The following is a 26556-nucleotide window of genomic DNA, read 5'->3' on the forward strand; positions in this document are numbered from 1 at the left end:
AAAACAACAGAGACAATATAACCATAACTAAATCTAGAATAAAATGAATTAAGAAGGATTACTATAACTAAAACTAAAATTATTGAAGAAACTAGCTATGACTATAACTAAAACTGAAACTCTTTACTAAAACAACACTATGTTGCTCAGACCACTGCATGGATAAGTTCACATATGTTCTACAGATGGAACAAAGCACAGAATGAAACTGTACTGCTATATGTAGCATCCAAACATCAATATATGCCATAGTTTGTGACCTGATGGTGGTTTAGTTAGCTACAACTAAAACTAAAAGTACTTTTAGTAAGACAAATATGTATTAGTTAACTAAAACTATAACTATGACTAAAAGCAAATCCATCTATAACTAAAATACAACAGAATATTTTACTAAATCTAAAAAGAATTGGAAAAGATTACTAAAACTATAAATAACTAAAAGGTTTTCTTATATACAACTAAAACTATAACTAAAACTAAAATAATACAGAGAATACAACCACAACTAAATCTGATTCAATAATTAAAAGGAATTAAGAAAAATTACTATAACTAAAACTAAAATAATTATTGACGAAACTGATTATGGCTATAACTAAAACTGAAACTAAAAGTCCTTACTAAAACAACACTAGTCTACATACAACATGAGCTACAACAAGATCTGTGGTCAAGTTAGGGGATATCAGAAAGGTTCTACTGATGTATTTCATTCTTCCATCAAAGGTGGCAAATATATTGATAATGTATATGCTGACGGAATATCAATAACCTTTGGTAGCCCTCAGAAACATGTGTGGACGTATGCTGCAGGAATCAGTGATGATGGACATTATCCCAATTGGAATTGTCCATGTGCACACTACCCAGGTCCTGATCCTCCAAATTTTGTCAGTGACCACTATTACTGTGAGTCTGGTAATGGTTCATGCTTTAACACTGATAGTTATTACACAGGAGATGTCTTGTGGGATGGCAAACAATGTGTTGGCTCTAATAATAACTGTTGTAGTAATCCTGATATGCCTTGATTCTTCCGACAGCTAGCTAGATCTGTAAAGGGGAAGATATGGAAGTCAGAAATTGTCATTTGGAGAGTTTTTCTGATGAGGATACTCTTGTAGAACTCTATGTACAGTAACATTATGTGCACATATTTACTGTATTCTGCCTTGCATTTCTTAGTGTACTAGAACTGCATAATACAAATATAATACAGTACATGCTTTGTAATGCAAACACATTTTTTTGCTTCATTAATGTTGGTCACCTACTTGTTTATTCTCCTGCCTGGTTGATTATCAGTTCTCTGTTCTTCTGGGTATTCTTCTCCTCCCACAAGCTAATAATTGTGGGGGTGGTTTGGTATCTGTACAGGATCTCGGCTGCCTTTTGGGTTAAATCTCCAACTCTACTTGAGACCAATGTGAAAAATGGGCTTTAATTTGAGACAACAGATACTTGGGTATAAGGAAGAATTTGGTGTCGGGAATTGTTTTCACACCACCAAGTTCTTCGTATTCAAGCCACAGAAAAGGGGACCACCAAAGGAGGGTGGAACCTTTCACCCAAGTAAGTTGTTGTAGGAAGAGGGTGTATGTGAGCCTTGATGTGTGTTTCTGTTTATCCCATTTTGTGATTACCGTGTACTAATGAATTATATCTCCTTAATGTGTGACCATATTGTTTTGTATTACACTCTAAAAACTCAGTATACACATACATAACATGTACATGATTGCTAAATTTGTACACTATGTGGTTGCGAATGATATTGTTATTATATAAATAACAGGCAAGTTGTATTCTAGAAAAAGGAAGCATGCTAGACTGACTTTATCCTGCAATAGAAAGGAATAATTATGCATACATACATACAAGCAAGTGTTGTTACTACGCATAAACAGAAACTCAATGATTTCTTCATCATATGGATACTCGGTGGGTATTATCGCATGCTGTATTCTGCCTTGCATTTCTTTGTGTACTAGAACTGCATAATACAAATATAATACAGTACATGCTTTGTAATGTAAACACATTTTTTGTTTCATAAATAGTTACCACTATACACTCATCCTATGCATTTGCAAAATTTTATTGTAATAGTTTGTTAGTTACTGATTAGCATAAAATAGGATGTGACATAGTTACAACTATGGATGGTATTGCAGTCAAGCAAGTTAGTTTGCTATTATAGTTTTCTTAGCTGCATATTCAATATTTCATCCAAATTATCATGTTCTCATAAAATGTATGTACATTATTGAAAATTACTGAAATAAGTATGCACAATGATGTCATTAGTATTAAGCAGTAATCATGGCGGCAACTTAAACCATACTGCATCATGCAGCTATAATAGGAACAGCAAGATGAACTATATAAATAAAGTTTAAGTTATTAAACACAGTTAATGTTGTGAAGCGTAGGCTGCGCAAGTACCCAAAATATTAGCATGCAACAGTGGGCTCTAATAAGAACAACGCATGCGCAACAAAGTGAGCAGAACACGTTGGCAGTAATTCATACCTGTTGTAACAAATCTTGCCAGTTACAGTGGCTTTAAATCTTCAAGATGAATACTCGTAGTTCTCGCCGGCTGAGGAAAGGGAGGGTCGTCGTCCTTGGGAAGGTCGACTGCTGGATTGAGCAAGCGAAGAGCTTTGTCACGCCGGAGGAAGGGCCGCCTAAAGGAATAAGTATTCCGGACAGGACGACGACGCGACAAGATGCGATACTACAATGCTAGTAGCCGCCTTCAGGGTCGTTTCTACAAGTTGCTTACCTTGGCCCACGCACGGTGTCACTGTCGCCTGGGACAGCTCCGACGCCGCTGGACTCAATACCAACAGTAACTACAGCTCCACCTCATACCATAGCCAGTTCGTCGGACGCCACCTAATCAACAAAAATGCAGTGAAATCATACCCTCTGTTATATAGCAAACAAAGCTGGGGAAACAGTAGTTTTATCCTTGAAAAGAAGTGCTACGCTATGAGAAGCCATGGAAATACATGCATAGCAAACATTCTTTGTTATAACCATACAAAAATGATCATAGTGGAAAGCTATAAAAAAAAGCAGCCATGGGATGAATAAACTAGAAACACAGCTTGAAACAACCAGCCATCTCTACAAGCCATTAAAAATACGGAGTGATTTGGACTTATCTTGGTTAAATAATAGTAATAAAAATAATAAACTCGTGGATGCCTCACGGTCTGGGCTGTTAATTGAGACCACACCACCACAGGCAATCAACCATTGGCAGTGATTGTTAGGACTTGGAACTACTTACTAAGTGTATCTTAGGGCAAGTTAAAGTTTCTCAGTTTCCTCTACTCTAAATGTATAGCTGCACTTTATTATAATGGGTCGGTATCGGTGTTCTGACTCAGTATATCGCTTTATATTGGATCGGTTCAGAAATTTCTCTATTGGTACACCTCCAGTAAAATGTGAAATAATAAGAGTAAGAATTGTTTCAAAACACAGTGCTTGCTCTAATGTGTACATGATACAGTGTCTTCGTCATATATCTGTAGTTCTATGGTTAGGATATGTTCCACAACTTTGCCAGGCAATTGGTACGGGGCACACCATTGGGTTGTTAGTTGCATGTTAGTTTGCGTGTACGTTATGTCTTCCTAATGTTTATGTTGTCACACTTGCTTGATATGTATGTCGTCACCATTGCTTGTCCGTATACCAACGTATGTCACTGCCACTGCTTGTTTTGTATGTCACCGTTGCTCAGCTTGCACATCATCATCATCATCTTCTGTATGCTGCAAGCATAGCTTATCTTGCATATTACTAGATGTTGCCACCATCATCATTTCTGTACATTGCATGGTCTAAATAAATAAATAAATAACCTTGATGCTTGGGGGGGTAGATCACGATATACATAATACATATCATGACCTACCTATGGCCTCTATTGTAAAGAGTTTAGGACAGAGACGCTTCTCTGCTCTAAACTCTTTCATTACCCAAACATCAATAAACCAAAAGTACTTCCTACTTTGGCCCCACTGGAATTACATAACCTTGCCTAGGCCATATACCATGGCAGATGAGGCCCCCTCTGGCACTTACCAAACACCCTCCTCAATCAATGGATTGCTGGAGGTGAAGAATGAAGATCCGAGGAACAGAGCACGTAAATAGGTGAGTGGTAGCGTAACTAAACATTAAATAAAGTTTAAGTTATTAAACACAGTTAATGTTGTGAAACGTAGGCTGCGCAAGTACCCAAAATATTAGCATGCAACAGTGGGCTCTAATAAGAACAACGCATGCGCAACAAAGTGAGCAGAACACGTTGGCAGTAATTCATACCTGTTGTAACAAATCTTCCCACCCTGTCCCTACCCACTGAACAGTTCACAAACTTCACTACACACAGGTACTCTATGTTAATTGGCACGGTATGCTGGCAGTTAAAAAATTCTAGTCAGTATTCCATTGTCAATAGTGGTACTTACATACATATGTAGTGTAAGCAGTGGAGCGAGCTAAGTAGACACATAATGTTGTTGTTGTACTCTAAACATTTACATGAAAGACTGTACTATCATATGCATTTTGTTGCGAGTTCTTCAGCTGTAGGTCTGACTGGATTCCTTCACTGTGCCAGCCTGGATTCCTTCACCGTGCCAGCTGCTACCACAAGTAGAGATTGCTATTGAGGGATGCTCGCAGTTCAAATCTTTGTCAGGAGAGATGCTCTTTTATCCTGCCTGCAGTCACAGACAAGCCCCTCCAGTTCAGAATGCCATCAGGAAATTGGGTTGCTAACAGCTGCTTGCCTCTCCCATCCAGATCAGTATCAGGAGACGCTCTCCCAACCAGATTACTAGCTGAAGACGCTTTCCCATCCAGATCATTATTAGGAGACGCTCTCCCATTCAAACTGCCAACTAGAGATGCTCTCCCAACCAGATTGTTAGCCGGAGACGCTCTCCCATCCAGATCACTACCAGGAGACGCTCTCCCAACCAGATCACTAGCTGAAGATGCTCTCCCATCCAGATCATTATTAGGAGACACTCTCCCATGCAAATCGCCAACTAGAGACTCTCCCAACCAGATCACTAGCTGAAGATGCTCTCCCATCCAGATCAGTATTAGGAGAAGCTCTCTCATTCAAATTGCTAACTAGAGATGCACTCCCAACCAGATTGCTAGCTGGAGACGCTTTCCCATCCAGATCAGTATTAGGAGACACTCTCCCATCCACAAGAAGACACTCTCTGTCATGAGCACTATCAAACATTTCCCAGCTATAGAGTACCAACCAGCTAACCACCATAGAGAGACCTCAGTGCTACTATCACGTGTCAATGCTATTTCACACAGTGCCACTCTCAACAGTGGATATTGACAACTCTGGAAAAAACCGTCACGTCCTGACCATTGTACCAACTGCGCACAGGTGTTGATGCTGTCATCACAATCTGGCACCTGCGCACAGGTGTTTGATGCTGTCATCACAATCTGGCACCTGTGCACAGCTGTTGATGCTGTCATCACAATCTGGCACCTGCGCACAGGTGTTGATGCTGTCACAATCTGGCTAAAGCCACGTGACACAAATTAGTGGTGACCCGCAGGTCAACACATCACCTACTGCTGCTATAAGCAGTTCGTCCATTCTCCTTAGAGGAGTCTGAGACAGCAAGGGGGCCTCACTTAGGATATCTGCCTTATCCACTAGGTTCTCATGTTTTCCTCTATTGTAAAGAGTTTAGGACAGAGACGCTTCTCTGCTCTAAACTCTTTCATTACCCAAGCATCAATAAACCAAAAGTACTTCCTACTTTGGCCCCGCTGGAATTACATAACCTTGCCTAGGCCGTATACCATGGCAGATGAGGCCCCCCCTGGCACTTACCAAACACCCTCCTCAATCAATGGATTCCTGGAGGTGAAGAATGAAGATCCGAGGAACAGAGCACGTAAATAGGTGAGTGGTAGCGTGACTAAACATTAACAGAAATCAGTAACATGTTCACCATGCTATAATTGAATGACCTAATTATACACGCGTATGGAGATATAGACAACAGCATTACAGATACTTTTACATTCATTTAATAACTAAGCAACTTAAAGCAAGTAATCCAAGTATCAGTGTAAATTGTAGAAGGCAGAACACTTCACATGATCCTGCGAGAGCTTAGAAGTGCATGCTACTTTCTGCAACTTAGAAATTGTTCTTGTAACATCAGTATCTCCAACTATGCTCTGAAAGGTAGATTTAACCTCTCGTGAAATCAGGCCAGGGATTCCTACCAGGGAATGATACAATTATTGGTAGTTAATTAATCACAATTTATTCACAAGTTGGTAAGTTTCATTAGCATGGAGTGAGTTAATTTCATGTATTATTATATGTAGCATTATTCGTGTTGCCATGATGCAAGGTGCATGTAATGCTTAATTTATGCTTGTACAGTAGGAAGTTTCCCAACAATAATGGGTATTATGGGTGGGGTACTTTTTTTGAAGTATAGCATGTAATATTTCATCCTAAAGCAGTGTTATTGTTCTGGTGTCTGCCTGCCATATAACGAATGCAGCAATTATTAAAGGAGAGCTATACGTGTAGGTGATTTGTGAAGAATGTGCTCTTAGTGTAAGCAATCAATAATATTGCACTTTTAGTAGAGTTATAGAGATTGAAGAACTAAATTAATATGTGACTGAATTTGACAAACCAAGCTTTAGGGATTAGCCTATTATGCCAGCATAATGCTAGCATAATAGGCTGAATAACTTCAGTTTTCCAGCAAAAGTTAATCTGTGGACCAGACACTCATGCATGCATTTCATAAGTGCTCAATATTATTCACAATGTACATGTACTCCATTACAACAGTCATTCATTCTAATAAAGCAACCATGCAAGCACCATACACAATTTGAGTGCATAAACCAAATTTGCAAATTCTGCAATCTAGTAGCAACTGTAACTGCCATTACTTTTAATTTAGAGTGTTAAAACTGTTTTTTTTTTTTTTCAGTTTTCAGCACTATGTATTTCGTAAATGGGGAGGGGGCTTGGCAGACCAAAGGGCCCTAGCTTCCCCTGCCTCCATTTCCGCTTCCTATGGTGAAAAATAAATAAAAAGTCAACAAAACAATTGTAAACTGTTATATGAACATAACCAAGCATTAATGGCTATAACCAAATTCTCACAATACAGATATAAGAGTAACAAAACATTGTCAAATAATGTTCACTTTATCTACATACAGTGTGATCGCTAGGCAATTCTACTGAATGTATCTGCACCATACTGACCAGGAAAGGTAAATCCAGGACTTTTTCCAGTCTGCTCATCAATCTTATCAAAATACACCCACTGATTATTGGCAGCACTTATTTCATATAATACACAAGGCAACACGGGAGGTAACTTTGCTTGAAAGAGAAGATCATCATAATAGGATAGGAATACGGCAACAGTCGGAGTTATCTGTAAGGCTAACTGATTTTCATATTGAAAAACTGTATAGTTGAATTGCCCTGCTTTATCATGGTAAACTCCAATGTAAGCCTCTGGGTTGTGTGGAGCAGGATACTATAATGAGAATGAGTGATACACAGTAAACCATGTCAAAACATACGTAGGGTTGTACCAGTATGGAATCCGAATTTGCATAGCAGTAGAATACTATGACTACTCAAGTGGATTCTGATATTAAATGTTCATTTTTGTAAATGCAAAATATTCTAAATAAATATGCTAATAAAATTAAAATACCTTCAGCAATAAAAAGAAAAGGATCTTCTTGAAAATTGTATCCACACACGCTACTAGCATGCTATGAAGCATAAACGCATGCATACACATAGTCTTCTAGTCCTAAAGCATAACTATATGTAGCACTATGTTATTTTATTTTACTTGAACTACTATAGTGCTTGCTGAATAGTACTTCAATGAAAATAATTCTCGGTAACAGATTCAAAATTTGACTGATATGTGCTACTTATATATGAACTATCTGTACTGATAGCTACATACTTAATACTGTGTTATCTACTAATAACATCAATGTGTGTATATATATATACTAAGACAGACATACATAACCATAAGTGGTATGGGAGTGGGTTCACTAAAAGTGTATGTTGCATATTGGCAACCATACAAAAGAATATCCGTGTATCTACTGTGTGCCCTAGTCAGCTAGTGGCTTTCCTACGTATAGTTATAGTGGCTGGCATGCATCTCTAAAAATCCAATAGCCACATACAAATAATTTATGTAACTGGGTCTAGGAAAACTGGTTTTATTGCCCATGACAGCAGGTTTGATTTTTCACCGCAAACACAAAACTACATAAATACACTATCAAATTTTACTGGCAAAATCAGTCCTGCTTAAGTACATGGTCTGCTTTCACTGGCAACTTTTCCCAAACCCAATGGCAAGGCATACAAGTGGTCTGGGACCTTAATGGAGCTCTGGCCAACCTGGGGGAATAAAACTAGCATTGCTGTACAGCTCTGTGGTATTGAATAAAGACCTGTACTGTAATTTACTTTTACTTTCACTTTAAACCAGTTTTGAGACTTGAATGGCAGTCTAATTCATCCTTACTTGCTGCTCTTTAATTTTGTAAACAACCTCATGCCCTCCCCTCCACCCTATATTGGTGCTCGTCCAGTGTTTATTCTAAGGCTGTTAGGGGAACCTTCCCCCCTAAAATCTCAGACTCACCCCTAAAGTTATGAGTGACTACTGCACCATACTTATTATACGTTAAACTTGTTATTAAAATGGTACACAAAACTTATCAAAAATGCTCTCAGATTCAATCTCAGAATGTTTATTTTCCCAGGTTAAAAATTGAAAACACAACCTTTAAATGCTCTCAGAAATTCAGTATTAGATCATTGCTTAAAAAAAAATCTCCTAAGGTACATATACAATATATATACGTACAACTAACAAAAATTCCTATAGCCAATATTTTTTCTACTGCACAGCAGTTATTTTCTTTTCTGTGTGAACTATTAAAATGATATTTGTCAGCAGACTAAAATAAATATGCATTATCATTTATTTGTAAAAGTTTTGAGCTAATAATTATAAACAATTATTTCAATATGATCCAGAATTTGTACTGTATATGCTTTGTTAAAATCAGGTGATTGAAGGGCAGTAAGATTAGTTTTCACAGAGCTGGTCACAGTTATGTAAAGATTACAATCAATTACCTAATACTGATGCAGAGTGATCACATTTAGTAACTGATCAGCTATTACTACATACTTACATTTGGCTGCATATTAGACAAAACAGGTACAAAAGCATTGATCAGTAAGTCATATGGATAACTTAGAACACCAGTTAATGGAATTTGTCCACTGATCAAAATGATGTAACCTATGCACAAAACATGTAGATTTTATATCATATACTGTTAGCAATTAACATGAGGACAAAGCAAAATGCACACAATTGTAGTGGTATATACAGCAGCAGCCATTGGTACTTAAATGTAAACATCCCTCATTCATTATAGTTACTGTATCTAGCTTTTTATAATAAACTCTGCAAGTGTGGATTAGGTATAAAAGTTAGACTTTTACCTACGTATAAATAGGCATAACCATTCTGCTCATCAAATCTACATGAACAGTTACTCTTGTACATACATGAGAGATATTTGTGTACACAAATGCAGCACTACTGCTATATAGAATCGCACATAATTATGTAGAATCATAGATAATACACGAACATGGATTGGAAACGCCCGTGAAATTATTTACCTATCCTAGTTACGGTGCGCCAATACATTGGAAAATTTGTTGAAATGTACTGGGTGGCTGTTTGGCTTTCTCTCGCTTGTTTGAAGGCTAGTTTCAAGGCGTGGACATTCCTTTTACATTGTTTATTGTGTAGCGTTTTGTACTGAACAAGAACACAGCTTGTCTGTGGACATTGGAGGGAATATCATTGGCGACAGGTGGATACTGGCAGGTACGCGTTAGCAAATATTTCAACAGCATCGTTACCAGCTATCTTAACATAGCCTCTATGCCACAACCAAATAAATGTTTGGTAGACTGAAATGGATTTTTAGCCAAAGACTTGTTCGACTTGTGTAAAACAATTGCCCAAAGTAGTGCCTGTTTTCTGTTGTTTTATCCAAACAGTCTGAGTATACAGTGAAACATTGGATATCTGGTTAGCTAAAGCCACTCTACCTGCTACAAGTGAAGCTAAGAACAGCAAACAAACGATGCTGCACTTTCTATTTCTTCAGGAAATTTGCCCAACCGTTATGAAACACTATACTTCACCTTTTAACTTGCATCTTGTTACGCTGTTGTTTGCTACTCGCCAGTGTCCATAACCAGTCCAGCCTCCAATTAGTGTAGGTGCTTTGTAACCTAGTTGTAACCAATAAACACGTATTTGTAGCTTACAAGAAATGCAAAATGTTCCACCTGTAACGACTGTAAACTTTTCGCGCACCGTAACGAGGATGGTCTATGACGTCACTACGTAAATAATACGGGCGTTTCCAATCCATGTTCGTGCATTATCTATGGTAGAATATACAACATCTTCAGCAATATATTTGAAGACTGCTATGTTTCAGTATATCTCATCATCATGTATTAAGTATGTATGTCTATGCACTTGTGTAGCTATCAACTGTACGAATGTGGCTATGTGTAATGTTATTATACATTTATCCCATAATAATATAACATACTTAACTGGAGCTCAGGGAGGAATGTCATTAAGCCACTATATCCAGTAATGATGCCACCTTTACTACGAACAAGATAAGAATCTAGAAACGCCATCTCCCAAGGTGTCCCCCACACTGTTACACCATCATAATCTATAAATGCTGAAGGACAAATAACATGCATAACAGTATTATCAACATAGTATTATTAGGAACGAGGCTATTGAAACTGAGGAATGAGTATTATGCTCTTGTGTAGAGCCAATATTTCACCACTATAAACATCAAAATAATGTCAACAGTTTCAGTGTCTATTTGTCTGACAGTATAATAATATATAAACACGTAGGTACAACATGCAATATAACTTCACAACAAAAAAATTAAGATTGCTATAGAAGCCATTAAACATTAAAGTATTTGCAAGCAAATTTCACTTGGTTACAAGGCAGTTAGTTACAACATTTGAAAAATATATATCTTAGTGATTAACACTCATCCTCTGCCATGCCCTAAACTTGAGTCAACAACAGCAATACCAGATTTTGAGCATAAAAATGGGGTGAAATTTTTGAGATTTAGGGGATATAATAGAGCAGTCACCTACTGTAATAGAACAGTTTAGCAAAATATAATTTTTTGCAATATCACTAAGCTGCATTATGCCAACTAATAACCATCTTTCATGTCTAGTAGAATATCTGCTTCAAAATCTTGATAAACGTTCTGATTACAAGTCACGAAAATTTGGAATAATTTGAGAACTATGCAATCATTCACTGTTACGTCTTGGGTCAATATTAGTAATTTCTAATTGTGTATTAATTTGAAGGATGCTAAAATGCTACTATATACATGGTACTATTTTGAGAACCATTTTCAGAAAAGCATTACAGGAACTTGCAGAGCAATCATTGTAATGATTGCATGTTATAACCTTTAGAAGTTGTATGAGCTCTACTGTATCCATATAGAGCTTAAATTAACCACCTACCAGGCAGTAACATTTGCTTCACATAGTCAGGACTTAGAATGCCATAGCCTTGTCCAAATGAATTGAAGAATTGTGCAAGCTAAAAAAATTAAATATATAGAAAACGATACTGCTGAATATGTACACTGTATACATACTGTATGTTTGCCATACTTACTCTTGTGCAATTGTTACGTAATTAACTACAATTATACAAGGTTAATATTGTAGTTGCACTACATCTAAAAACCAAGTCATTTTTAGCCTTGCTAGCTAACCACTGTATAAACACTAGTTAATTCAAACAAATTACAGTAGTACAACATATCATAACCATACCATTCCACCACAGTCAATTCACCCGTAGACAATAACACATAAAATCTACATTATTTTCAAACCAATCTATAGTACATGTGAGGCATGCCATGCACATGCATAATTGTGACCGGATTTGCGAAAAAGTACCTTTTCCACACATTTTACATACCAGCAAACAAAATGATGTAACACTTGACTCCTTACACTGATTAACTTGCGCTTAGTATCAACATGCAGCCACATACAGTGGTTATACTCATGGAAAATTTCATACAATTATATGAAATGATCAAAAAGTTGTGAATTAGCTTCAAAGTTCAAAAAAGTGGTCAAATTCTGTGTGTGAAGAAGGTACCTTTTCTCAAATCCAGTCACAATTATCTCCTAGTTAATGATTACTTAATGTGCCTCTGTATTTGCACATACAAAGTTGATGGACAAATGCATACATATGAATGTACTGTACGTATGGATAATGTCTTAGCCAACAACTTTTGTTGAAATTGGCTTGTTGTGTCAGTGAGCTTGTGTCAAATACTTTGGCATTTGTAAGGCTGCTGTCCATCAGTGACAATGTTATCCTGTTGCATGGTGGATTGTTGCACAACAACCCTTCATGCATTACATCATCCAATTCATTGCACAAACCTTCCGTTACAGACAAAAAACACTTAATAAAAGTATACAAAAAGTTCAAAATTGCAAAATGGCTTGCCTTGCTCTAAGGTAAGTAAAGTATCACGGGCTTAAGGCTTACCACCTACACACACAGCGGCACAGCCAGCCTTAGATCAACTGCAGGTACATTCCTTGTTTCTTCATGAGCTTACCCATTGGTGGGTTTAATGTATAGGTTACAGCATGTCAGTCCACAGCCACGTCAGCAAATTTTTTTATTAACAATCACTAAGTTTGAAAGAAGTTAAGGCTGTATAAATGTTGCAACAGTTAACCTCCATACAAGCAAACTTTGCTCTATGATATGTAGTTTATCAATTTAAAGTACTGTCTGTAGCAGTGGTGATTTCACTTGAATTCACAATAGGCTTTATAGGTTTGTGGCTAGCACAAAATAGTTTTGCTGGCCTTAATGCGACCAGGAATAGTATAACACTATGAATGGAAAGGCTACAGATACAGTACTCCACTCAAAACATCTATTAGCTGTCTCATCACTTTTCCCGAACAATGTGGTTAATACTTCTTTAACAGATAATTAACAATAATAATATCCATAGAGCAAGTAAGTACCTTCATCATATCATTCACAGTAGAGTACATTTGTCCAGCAGGTGCTGCCCATCCCAAGTCATAAAGAGATACTTCATACCCTCCTGCATCATATCCAGTAGCAGTTCTTGCTTTAACACTAAGTATTAAAAAGTGTGCTTGTATATGCAGGATTATTGCTTATAGCAGTGTAGCAGGCTGGGATAACTTGTGCACTGACTACAATCTGCTATACATGACGTACTTTAGGTTACTTTGTTCACTTATTCAAAACACCTACCTGTTCAGTCTACCTCCATTAATGATTTTAAGATTAAATTTGACAATCACTTTATGAACATTAGTTATTGTACTGATCCGGTTTAATAGGTAAGGCCAAGCAAAGTTGATTCACAGTTTAACATCAAAGAGATTTTTCAAAAAAGCATGAGGGCAAGTAGACATTTCTTGTTTTACATTGTGGAGATTTAAAAGTTCAAAGTCATTCCTGAGCTTTATTCAGCTAGATTCACTCACGTGGAGTAAACCATAAGTTTTTGAACATGTAGTTATTTAGTATTCACATAAATTGCTATAGCTAACTGTATTGGAAGCAGCTACATACTTTAACATGCATAGTACTATTAAATTAAAACTGCAGGGCTCCTATACACTATTACTGTTGCATCATTGTGATACTCCACTTCAGTTCTTTATAGTTGCTATATAACTTTCAATCTGTTACTTAGTTGAGACAGCCACTTTTGTATGGGTATAGTTACACTTGTCTATTATATTGCATTGGGTGAAACATACTGCTCACCACAAAGCATATGTAGAAAGGTCACTGAGACTCTGCAAACCCTAATGTTCTAAAGTCACTCTCAGTACATGTACAAACTTGCAACTAGAAGCATTTGTAATTTTCAAACAATCCAGGTTACTAGATGGTTCTTAACTCAGTTGTGCCATATTTTCTTTAAGGAGGGGTTATGGTTTTGATTATGTCATTGTTATGTTGACTTTGAAGTGGTTTATACTTTTAAGTTAACAATGAAACCATCAAATATTTTTGTTTAGCCGAAAATTGCTAACCTGAGCAAAGTAACTACCTGTAATTCCAATAATGGAGCAATTACAAGCTTTTAATTTATTCTATTGGTGAATTTACTAACACAGAATATTTTTATTGAAAAGCTCAGACACTGGAATACAGCTTGTCCATCATTTGTTCACACATACGTATAGGGTATGTACTTGCTCTTTTTTCAAGGTACACTTTTCCTGGTAGCCTGAGTGTGGTGCTTTTGGTCATTAAATACCTGGAGAACTTAATGGGAAGGTCATTCACAAGAATCACTACTAGGCCCTGGCCGATTATGCCACCATAATTTAAAGCGTAATAGGTTACCAACAGCATCAAGCATAATGCTAGCATAATAGGGACGATATTCTAAAATTTAATTAAAATGCGCAATGAGTGTGCCTGAGAGAAAACAAATCTTCACCACCAATACACATTATTAATGCATTTCATATTTAGAAACACATAAAATAACTTGATTAGCCATTTCTTGGTTATTCACATTTTGTAAAAAGATTTAGATACTCTAATAGAGCAGTCAGGAAACACTAGTGCGCTTTAATAAACTAGCCATTCTTAAGCATAAACATTTTTGAAAGCATAGTTTTGAGCATAATAGGCTTGTGTTTTTTAGCACTGCTCAAAAGCATAATAGGTAAAATTTTGAGCATTACTACACCTGTATTTCAAACCAACAAAAAAGACTGCAAAGCTCTTTTACCCCTGTATGCTGAAGTTTAATACAGGCTTCATTTAGTGTTTGATTCTCGTCATATACTGGCTGTAAATGGACTTGCTCATGTGGGTGCATATAGACAAACATAGGCAGATACAGTAGGTACATTAGGTACACATACACATTTTTGCGATACCAATTTTAGTAAACCAGGCTTGTGCCCACAGCCAGCCACATCAAAGTGAAGCCTTGTCATCTGGTCAATTTGGGATAGTTAGTAGGATCAGAACAATACAATTAACTTTGTGCAGCTTTATGACCTTAACTAAGTACTTTGCTCCTGCATACCATAAAGATGCATAAAATTGATGCATATAGTTAAGAGCAACCCAATACTAAATGTAGCAGTTAAAATAACAATGATATAATTAGATGACTCCTTTATTGTGGGTCATAACTATAATGATAGAAGTATTAGCACAATTTAAGGAGATACACTTTGTGTTGAGGCAATGTATGAATGTGTTAACTTGTCACACTATAATCCAACAAAAGGCTGAATGTTCAAGGTTGTACGGTAAACCATAAACTGAAAGAGAAATTAAAAAACAATTTCTTGTGGATCAAATCATGGTTGGTTACAATTAGCTAAATTTCTTTATCCATTTTAAAACGTCGATCCTAGAGTCATAGGTTCAATGGCTTATAGTACAGTAAGTACTTGTATAATCTCAGCCCTTCGTGTTCACCAGTAACCAATATATAACTCAATAATAAAGCAAAGATGTGTGCCACGGCAGCCCAACACCACACAAGATGTAATTGTTTTATGTATGACCATTTTTTGTTTTGTTGGTGATTTTCCAATATCCAGTCACATAAGTACACATGTTCAAGTTAGTACCTGTCAGTATACTCAAATCCAGTACTGGTCATGTTCAGCGGTTCAATAATATTCTTCTCTACATATTTCTCATAAGTGGTGGAAGAAGACAATTTTTGAATAAGGCAGCGTCCCAATAAGGCATATGCTAGATTGCTGCAACATACAAATAATTATAATATAAGAGCATACACTGTATTTTAGCTTTACAGTAAACTTTGACAAGTTAGTGGCATTATTTATTAAAATTTTCTAATTATTCTCACATAAATTTAAAAATCAGTATATAAATAAACATTGTACTGATAATACTCAGATGTGTGTTTCACATTACTCTTATTTAAAAATTTATCTCAAACAGATTACAGTTTATAGCTACTGCAGGTAGCTACTGATATTATTTGCAGCTAAAAATTTTTTACAGCGTGTAAAATGTAGTTTAGAGAGGTAGCTGTGCTCTGTACTAACTACTCAAGTGCATATGCAATACTAGTACAGTACACTGTACTATCTACTCAAGTGATATATATGCATACAAAAACTACTATAGTTGTAGATATGCTCATGTATGCATGTAATTACCATATACAGTGTATATGTAATACATAGTTGCATTCCTCTGAACCGTATCTTCCTGTAAGGTTGTCATACCGGCAGTGTTGGGCAAGATACTTTTTAAAAGGAACTAGTTACATATTACTTGCAGCTGAATTATTTAGATACAGTTACATATTACCCATAAAATAAAGTAACTGTAATAATATTACATATTATATTACTTTGTGTCCACTGTCGCGTGTGAAACTACCACCTCATCACGTTACACGATTGCGTTGTTCAACAATGTGCAAATCTTGATTATAAGTAAGAAGCTGGTGAATAATAAGCTTCATTCAGTAGGCTTCATTACTTCATTGTGGCTAGGCGTTACTCAGTGGATTACTAACGAGATTAGTAACTTTGTTACTTGTAGTAGTAATATTACGTAACATTAGATTTGTTACAGTAACTATATTACTTAGGTAGCACGTTATGTTTGTAAGTAAAGTAACTTGAGTTATATTTCCTGTTTTTATAGCTTATTTCGTTATGTTACTTAGTTAACACAAAAGTAATAATATTACATAACGCGTTATATAAGTAACGCGTTACTCCCAACACTGCATACCGGACATTAAATCAAACCAAATTACAAAGCCAAATAATGGACAAAAACTATTCCATTGCTATGTGGAACAATTTACACATATACTTTTAGTATCTTGAAGCCCTTGGTTTGTTTGCACTAATGCATTTTGCTACTCATTTAATGAATAACATTACAGTTACAATATAGGTAGGCACAACAACCTATACCTGTATGATGGCCTAGTCCATGATGGTGATACAAGATATTGATCCTTTAGCCTTGAAACTATTTCTTGAGTAGTAGCAGGACAAGCATTGTTTACAAAATCTCCAAGACAAGGTGGCTGGTCTGGTAGACCTGAAAGTTGTGATGCCATTTGTCTACAAGAGTTATTGATTAGCATAATACTGTAGATGCTTGGTCAGTTGGTGCACCCAATAAAGCACAAGAAAATGAAATGTCTATTGAAATGTTGCACTAATGAAAGCAATATGCATCAATATCATTGACAAGACACTGGATAGTAAAGTATTAATGTATGTGCCTTAACTAACCTGAGTGTGACAACGTTGTCTATTTTGTAGGGGTTTTTAATTGAAAATGATAAACAATAATTTGAGATAGGTTCATCCAGGGACTTAACATGACCTTTTTCTAACAGCTGGAACAAAGTGATTATCTAAGGAGAAACATAGAAACAGGTTATGCAATATATAACATACTGTACACATGCAAAATTAATAGCATTCATCTTGCTTCAGTTAATATTGACGTGCATGTATTTTGGCTGTACACATTCTGTGAATACTATCTCTCTAGGGACCCGTGAGAAGGCTTAAATCCTGTGAATACATACACTACAAAACTTTACAATATGAAATCTTTATCTAATTCTAGCAACACCACAAGTTAAAGGTATGGTGCAATATTCTTACCACAAACACTTTGGAGATACTCCCAATACGGAATATAGTGTCACTGTCTGGTTTACGTGCAGGTGTAGATTTCTTGTTAATCACACCTTCTCCAACAGTCAGTATTGTTTCACCACGATATGCTACAGCAGCTGCTAACCCTGGCTGTGTGATGACATAGCAAAGAGTAGTAATACAACAGTATAAACTGTACATAATAATAATACACCGTACATGATGAAATTGTGTGCAAAATTTGATTGTTATGCAAATAATCATCTCTAATCAAAATGCTACAGTATATATTTAACTTACATGACAGTAATTACAAATAATTTATGCTAAACAATTAACACAGCATAATTTATACTTACTGCACTAAGTTCATCAATTAAAAGTTTAATGTGAGAACTCAGGTTAGTGAGAGCATCAGTGATAGGATCAGGTAGTGGTGATGGTAATGGTAATGGCTCAGGATGAATGGGACAAAATTTTGGGAGTGGATCAGTAACTTTCTCATTGTCCAAAACACTCCTCAAGTTGAATGATTCTGATAAACCCTATTATAAAATATGTTACAGTATGCATACATGTAATCATGTCACTTACGTACTAGTTACATGTACACAAAAACTAGTTAATGTATACATAATGTACTATACTACAATCCTACATCAGGATTTATACACATTGTACTGTCTTGTATGTGCAAAAACAGCTATTATAGCCTTTCCAATGTTCCAAGATTAAACAATCATAACTCCTAATGTAATATTGAGGGTTGCCACTGTCAGTAGCATTAACTTGTATGGCTATAGTGAATGGTGTTAGTTCTTTATCCAATGGCCTCAGTGTTGTTATAAGACCAGTACTTTGGTCAATGGTGAACTCATTGGAATCAGTTGACAAGTGATACGATTGACCTATCAGTTTGAAACTTTATAAGCTTTTAGCAATATGTAGGGTGATATTTAGGCTTTTCAATTTCACATCTTGTGTACAAGTCAAGTTATACTGTGTATGCCTTTGTAAATATCCAAGTTTGATAACTTCCCATGCCTTTAATGAATCGAATGTACTATATAGAAACTTTGTCACATAATTGTGCTTTGCAACTGCTTAAGCTGACAAAGTTGCTACTTTATTCACCAGACTACTAGCACTACAAGTATAAGGAAAAATAGTTTTATTAGGGATCATAGAAATAAAAGGTAGGGAAACAAGGGAGGTTACCTACACCTAGTGGAGGTTGTTAATCCCTGTATCAGCCTATACCCATGCCTGAATTAGGGATTAAATGTCCACTAGTATATCTGCAGGTGTAGGCGACCTCCCTTGTTTCTCTACTTTTTATTCCTAAAATCCCTAATCGAAATTAAAGTTCCTAATTTTTAATTTGTTTATATTATTATGACTAGTGAACCCACACATACCGCATCAAAAGAATGACACCAGAGTTGATGTTTTCATCTGAATGCGTGCCCCAGGTATATGCGACTCGAAAGTGAAGTAGCCATTATGCTTTGCTATCAGCTATGTCCACCCTGTTATACATACAGCACTATAAACAAAGAACAGTAGGAAAAGCACCTCTGCAATCAATCCATACCAGTCACCACAAAATTCTGGTAAATTTGCCAGCCCCAACTACTCAAGATTGAATGGTGGCCATTATTCTTTGCTTTCACTTATTCATTCCATTACACACAGGGGAGCCGCATTGTGCTATCACAAATTGACACCTTGCGTTGTTAGCAAAAAGAACTGGAAAGCACATCTCAGGACAAAACGACATTGAATAGTGAAAAAATCAAGCCCGTAGCCATATCCATTGTAGAGTTATGCTTTGCTGAAGGCATTAATTTCTGTAGTTAGTCAGAATAAAATTCTTTTAAATAGAAATTTTTTAAAATTCCATAGAACTTTTTGGAAGGATTTGGGGTTGATCTGAAGATATTTTTTTGGCTTGGCTGTGCCTAACCAATCAGTACTGCCAGGTTGTGAATTGAGACTGGCTTTAGGGTGATATTTTTGGCTAAAAAAGCCCAGTTCTGCATGATCCCTAATATACAGTACGGTATTACCAAGAGTTCATAATATAAAGTAGTAAGAGTTAATATTGAATATTATAAACTTTTGTATTACAGTACTACCGTATACTGTATGATTATCCGTCAAGTCGGAAACCCTATAAGGCAGCTTTTGTTAGCGGACTATATTGATTGCAGTGCTGAAGACCTTTTGCTAGCGAGACTAGACCACAGTAGTCTAGCTATCATATTATATATATATATATTTATATATATATAATTATATATATATATATATATATATATATATATATTATATCAATCCAGTAGTCCAGTCCAGCGATTAGTAACAGACAAAGAGGCGGAGCTGTTGGAGGAACTGAGTAATGGGATGATTAAAGACTATAGCGGAAAATTCGTTTAATTTGCAGGTCCACAGCAGGATCGTTTTTCTGGGATAGTTTAGGTATAGCTACTGGGAGTGAATGATGTAATACGCTTTATGTATTTTAATACATGTTGATAATATGCAGATGCTTACCCAATGGCATCCTGACATCAGAAAACATATCAGCAACAGACTGAGAGACCGAATCGATCGTTTCGTGTTCATGACTCGCTTAGAAACTTGATAAACCTTGCTAGCTACAGCGTATAGCACGTAAATCTGTCACCTGTTATCACGATATGTTTCACTACTTTTACATAAAAACAGCAGCTTTGTGATCCATAATTAACTAAACGGCCACACCCAGTCAGTATACAGCTGTTCTATACCATATGCGTATTTTGTACCATACGCGTATGGTACATACCATATGCGTATACGCGTACGGTACAACCATACGCGTATGGTACGGAAAATCGTACCATCTGAGTATAGCTAACCTGGTATGCGTATAATATCAAGCAGAAGGTTTTTGTACTGCCGTACCTATTGACTACGCCTGATGGCACTCTGCTTTTATTTCTGTTCGGGGAAGAGGGAGGGGGAGGACTGAGCTAGTCTTTCTGTTCAGTGAAGATCGAGATACTCTAATAGAGCAATCATATATTTATTATTATTATATAATTGCAAGACCTCACACATCGAGTATAAATGCAATATACAAATCAAAATATATAGCTATATATACAGCTACCTAATTACAATTTTACAGTTCATTTATAAGGTTGTTAAACACGGTGATAGATGAAGCTTCAAAAGTCTCTGGTTGCAAGTTGTTCCATATAGCAGTGGAAGGAAAAAAGCTGAATTTATATGTGTCAATTCTAGTGAGTGGCAGGGTAAGTTGATCTGATTATAGCTGTTCTATTCTCTAGAGCTAAGATCAAGTTAGCTTTACTGTGATTAAGATATAATTTACTTTACTGCATGATGCAAACCTATTTAAAATAAAGCATTCCTTAAAATAAAAGAATAGCATGATATCTCGCATGACTATATATAAGTGATGAAACTGACATCTTGATTTAGGACAATATATGATAAAAACAATCATGAATTCATCACACTGTTGGCAGATCCAGTCTTGAATTGTGTTAAGTCCTGCTGATCTGGTAGGATCTGATGAAATTCTACATTGTCAAAACTAATAAAGGTCAATCATCTGGGTTGGAAGCTTTACGAAAAACATGATAACACCTAGCTGCATACAGTGTAAGTCTGAAAAGTATAAATCAAAGGAAGGGGATTAAATATAATATGTCTTAATTTATACGTAGTCATGCATTGGTGTATATCTAGCTATAACAATGTATCTCGTTGTCTGTTTAACATTTCATTTCATCAAAGCATCTGACAGTTCCACAAAATACGTGCAACAGAGCCATCACCCATATAATTATGATGGTTTATGTATAAGCACCTGTGGATTATTTTCTTGATGTCTTCTGACTTTTGTACATATTGATTTATTGCCTCGTCCCGCTGTCTACTGCCTTATTTGTCATGGATTTCCATCTTGCATTTTTATAATAAATGACTTCATTTATCCACAGTGTAATTGATTTGAAAGTACACAAGCTGGTATACTGTATACGTTCTTTAGAATAGTTGAGTTAAAATGACCAGATTTGTGAAAAGGTACTTTTTCCACACATTTTATATACCAGCAAACAAAATGGTGTAACACTTGACTCCTTACACTGATAATCTTGCTCTTAGTATCAAAATGCAGATAGATACTAGTAGCTACTGTACACTCATGGATAATTGCATGCAGGCAATTATAAGGTATATGTTCTAAAACTTACGAAACCCCAAATTTCAAAATATGCATGCATGGGTAAAATTTTGTCTGTGAAAAAGGTACCTTTTTGCAAACCCGGTCACAAATTATCTAGTTGTTGCATAGCAACTGCACACACTGACAACGTATGGCAAATTTTAATTTTTGTTTTTTCTTCCACACAGTACATTGTGGCTGCAATTGCTACATATATATTGCTTCTTATTGGATTCATGATCCATTGTTGATACAATGAAAATTCAAAAACTAGGCCATTATTACAAATGCTAATCCTCCTTCATATCTATAATAGAGTTAATGATGTAATGTAATGATGTGACATGATGTAATATAATGTAATTTATGCATACCTGTAACATTAATATTGTGTACTGTAATTGTAAGAGTTAGTTGTTATTGTGTACTTTCAGTTATTGATTAATAATATTATATACAGTAGTCTGTTTTGCCTATAAATGCAGCTTATAGCAATATTAGACATGCTATACTATAAGACTGATGTGCATAGTAATTAATTGTGCAATAAATTTTTTTAAACTGTAGTTCTGTTCGCTGAATCTTTGCTATTGAATGAGGCATGTGCATTGCCTGCTGAGATGAAGTAGGAAAACATAACATGGCAGAGATTTTATGGTGAGTTTATGAGTTCTAATGTATAGTTCAGTAATGAATGTATATTAAGTAGCATTGTTTTATTATTGTTAAGTGCGTTGTATAGCTACTCGCTACTTACTGTCATGCTTGTGGATGGGAAGACAATGTGTTTAGCTACTCTTATCTGAATGTACTCTTTAAAGTTAACAACATCCACATTAATTTGTGCTGTAGGTCCAGTGTGATGAATATACTATTTACAGTATGTATAAACAAGAAAAGTAAGTAAACAAGAAATTGGATCCTCAAAAGAAGAAGAGTGTACATATAGTATATAAAAATGCAAATACATGCAGTGAGGAGCCATGTTGCACAACTGATGACACTTACGAAGTTCATTTTTCCAGTTATTAGCTTTACACAAGCAGTATATGCATATATGTATAATTCAGTTAGAACTTACTAGCTACCTACCATGCATGTTGTAATTGCTCTCCTTGCTTATTTACCCAATTCTGTTGTAAATTGTCAGTTATCCACACTTATAATTGAGTATATTATATAAGACCATCTGCATACTTCTGATAGCTAATGTATAAAGTAGTATACATCCACAGTACCATTTATGTAAAGTTCTGCAGACAGAGTGAGATCATGTACATAAGATTTAGGTACATTAGTATAGGACTATAGTGGGTATTGCATGGGCATGGCAAGCTAGGATAAAATGCATGTGTGTGCTGATGAATAAATTTATAGTTACAGCTCAGTAGTAAGCAGATTATTGTGTTGTGTTCTAAGTTTGCTCAGCTAGAAATACTTGTAAAGACAGCCCATTGTAGCTAGGTGATGGCAAGGCTAGAAGATACTGAGAAAAGGCATAATACGCATATGGTACGTACCATACGCGTATGTCTATACCGTACGCGTATGGTACGGAAAATCGTACCGTACGCGTATGGTATGTACCATACGCGTATGGTACATACCATACGCGTACGGTACAAAATACGCATATGGTATAGAACACAGCCACCTTGGCCAACTCGTCATTCATCATAAATAATTATAATCTTTTATTTAGATATGATTTCGCTAAAAGCTCGGCAGAAAGTGCACAGCCAGATAATCCCACATAATTTGTGAGAAGCCTTTCACTTTCATCAGACCATTATTGAGCTCAGGGCACACATCCTTTACTTATTAAGATTACAGTATATTCCTCCAGTATTTGTGATCATGCATGCTCAACTGCCAGTGTACATTCCTCTAGTGCCAGTAGCTAGTAACTGGCTTAACTAGGTACTGCCACAGCCATCCCTGGGTTTGGCAATTATTTTCCACGAGTTTTTGTTGCTTATGTTTATGGTTTGGGGTCCCTTGTTTGTCACCTCTCTGGTAGCACTTGTCTCTCTGTGATTGCCGATTGATCAGTTTGAAGCTGGCTGTGCTCGCAGACCTTTGTGTAATTCATCGTCGTGATAAACTGGTTTCAAATGTTCATGCATTGTTTCAGGACCATCCAGGTGCTCTCTGTGAACAAGGTGTTTCTGTTTCTGACTAATCTCTCCCTAGTGGTATACTGTACTATACCAATTATATCATCCTGACTTTTCTCATGGGTGTATGTTCTGTCAATTTTGACCTTTCTATTAAAGCACTAGCTACACACTCAGCTTGCTATTATTATCTCTGCTGCTTCTCGGGTTGGGTTAGTTGTTGCTACTGGTGAAGAGGCTAAGATCCTCGGTATTTTGACTCCGCTAATTGAAATTACAGAGATTTTCCTCTGATTTGTAATACTTTTAGGGGTTGAACTCCTTTGCATTATCAAATAGCTTATTGATTATGTACTTATTGCGATCAATCATGTTGACCAAATCTCTTACTGGTAGCACAGTTAACAGAGGCATGGAAAGGCTATGCTCCTTGGTAAAACTTTATAGGCCAGTCGTATGACACCCATTCGAAACACTCTAGTAAAGTAGTTACACTAATACAAAAACCATGTACAATATTCTAATAGAACAGTCGCATGTGTGCTATATGCTATAAAAAAACTAACTACTGTACATGTATTTAAAAATTATTCATTTGAAAGTGAAGTAGGATTCTAATGATAAAAACTATTGAAATAGCATTACAACAAATCCCTACTTTGACTTGTTATGAAATTCCAATGTTGGGATTTCCACAGGACTTTGTTGCAGTACTATCATTCATATTTTGTTTCAGTAGTTTCTATCGCTACTTCATTTTTAAAGTAATAATTTTAAAATACACTTACTAGGTAGATTAGTAGTAGCTACTTTAGAATCAGGTAAACTTTTATCAAGTGGTCCATCACTTGTTGCCATTACACAACCAGGTCTTCAAATTTTGTTGCAAACTATTATTCACCAACTTTCACATTGTAGAGAGATCAAAATTTTACAACCTTTTAGCTAGAGTATCAGGGCTGTACAGAGCAGTCCATGGTGGTGGGGTTATCCTCAGAGTAACTAGCCAGAAAAGGGACTCAAATACCATTACAGTGTAATATTATGTCCCATGATCTGACAAAAATGCTGTCAATCTATATGTATAAGAAAATCATCCATTGAGGATAGATTACATTTGAAGGAGTTTTCAGCACACATAAGAGTTAGTAACAATCCAAAACAGAAGAATCTAATGGGCTACAATTGAACAGAAAGATACATATAATAATGGTATAAATTTTGTTTGTACATCACCAGAACAGTGTGAAAACCTATTCAGTTACTGTTTTCACCAAACTTAGTCTCAATCTGCTTTCACCAATCTTATTTGAGTGTTTAGCTACACAATGGACATATTAGAGTTATCACCTATTATAAACATAGAGTGTTCAACTACGTATTAGACCTATTAGAGCATTCATAATTCATAAAATAGTGTTCAGTAATTTTTTAGCAGCAGCAGCAGCAGCAGCAGCAGCAGCAGCAGCAGCAGCAGCAGCAGCAGCAGCAGCAGCAGCAGCAGCAGCAGCAGCAGCAGCAGCAGCAGCAGCAGCAGCAGCAGCAGCAGCAGCAGCAGCAGCAGCAGCAGCAGCAGCAGCAGCAGCAGCAGCAGCAGCAGCAGCAGCAGCAGCAGCAGCAGCAGCAGCAGCAGCAGCAGCAGCAGCAGCAACAAATCTAATCTTAACCTCACCTGTATATTTGCCTTTAGAAAAGTAAAATGATTAAAGCTGTTTTTGATTAGACATCATGAACTTTATTTTTGTAATCCTCCAACCCTGCCAGCAGTTGTCTTTGTACTTGCTTTTTATTACCCAAGATGTGAACAAGAGTGTGGCCATCAAAAACAATTTGGTTTGTGATATCAAAGGGTGGCAGCCAAGAAACGGCTGTAGTAAACTGTAATATTAATGTCATTTAGAATGGTTTGTAATCTTAATGGTACAAATCAATTGACATTAATATCACTGCATACATTTCTTGGCCTCCACCCTTTGATGTTACATATGCATATTTTTCAACAACATTGTTTTTGATGAAGACACCCTTATTCACAACTTGGTTATATGTGTATATCTCACAGTAGTGTTGTAACATAATATAATTGTATACTTCAGTTGGAATCAGTACATTAATGTTTGTCATTGATCTACAGCAACAAGTGGTTCTTGATATTCACAATAATTATAGGTCACTTCAGGAATATTGTTAAGAGATAGGTGTTTGAGTTTTGTATTTGATCTCTTTCTATCCTTCACGATCCACCTGATTATTGTGTT

General features: G+C 36.2%; 1 protein-coding gene and 2 long non-coding RNA genes across 4 annotated transcripts; 1 reads left to right on the forward strand and 2 right to left on the reverse strand.

The window, feature by feature from the left end:
- Positions 1 to 462: 462 nt before the first annotated feature.
- Positions 463 to 2922, reverse strand: LOC136254256 (uncharacterized). The gene is made up of 3 exons (XR_010700390.1): positions 2792 to 2922; positions 2536 to 2693; positions 463 to 1996 (listed from the first exon to the last, which is right to left on the reverse strand). It is a non-coding gene; the product is annotated as an uncharacterized lncRNA (long non-coding RNA).
- A 2128-nt stretch (positions 2923 to 5050) lies between these two features.
- On the reverse strand, positions 5051 to 20672 carry LOC136253759 (putative beta-lactamase-like 1). Its single transcript, XM_066046419.1, has 14 exons — positions 20495 to 20672; positions 18298 to 18483; positions 17945 to 18088; positions 17564 to 17688; positions 17237 to 17389; positions 15902 to 16036; positions 13280 to 13397; positions 11729 to 11807; positions 10756 to 10896; positions 9304 to 9413; positions 7319 to 7598; positions 6175 to 6302; positions 5369 to 5475; positions 5051 to 5294 (listed from the first exon to the last, which is right to left on the reverse strand). The coding sequence occupies exons 1-14, from the start codon at positions 20564 to 20566 to the stop codon at positions 5051 to 5053; spliced, it is 2022 nt and encodes a 673-aa protein (XP_065902491.1). The 5' UTR covers positions 20567 to 20672.
- Positions 20673 to 21116: 444 nt separating this feature from the next.
- Positions 21117 to 23748, forward strand: LOC136253295 (uncharacterized). Of its 2 annotated transcripts, none has more exons than XR_010700053.1 (3): positions 21117 to 21240; positions 22749 to 22838; positions 23034 to 23748. It is a non-coding gene; the product is annotated as an uncharacterized lncRNA (long non-coding RNA). The 2 variants fall into 2 exon arrangements; XR_010700052.1 differs by lacking the exon at positions 21117 to 21240 and adding an exon at positions 21392 to 21613.
- Positions 23749 to 26556: the final 2808 nt, after the last annotated feature.

This window comes from Dysidea avara, chromosome 4, assembly GCF_963678975.1.
Source record: "Dysidea avara chromosome 4, odDysAvar1.4, whole genome shotgun sequence".
Lineage (NCBI taxonomy): Eukaryota > Metazoa > Porifera > Demospongiae > Dictyoceratida > Dysideidae > Dysidea > Dysidea avara.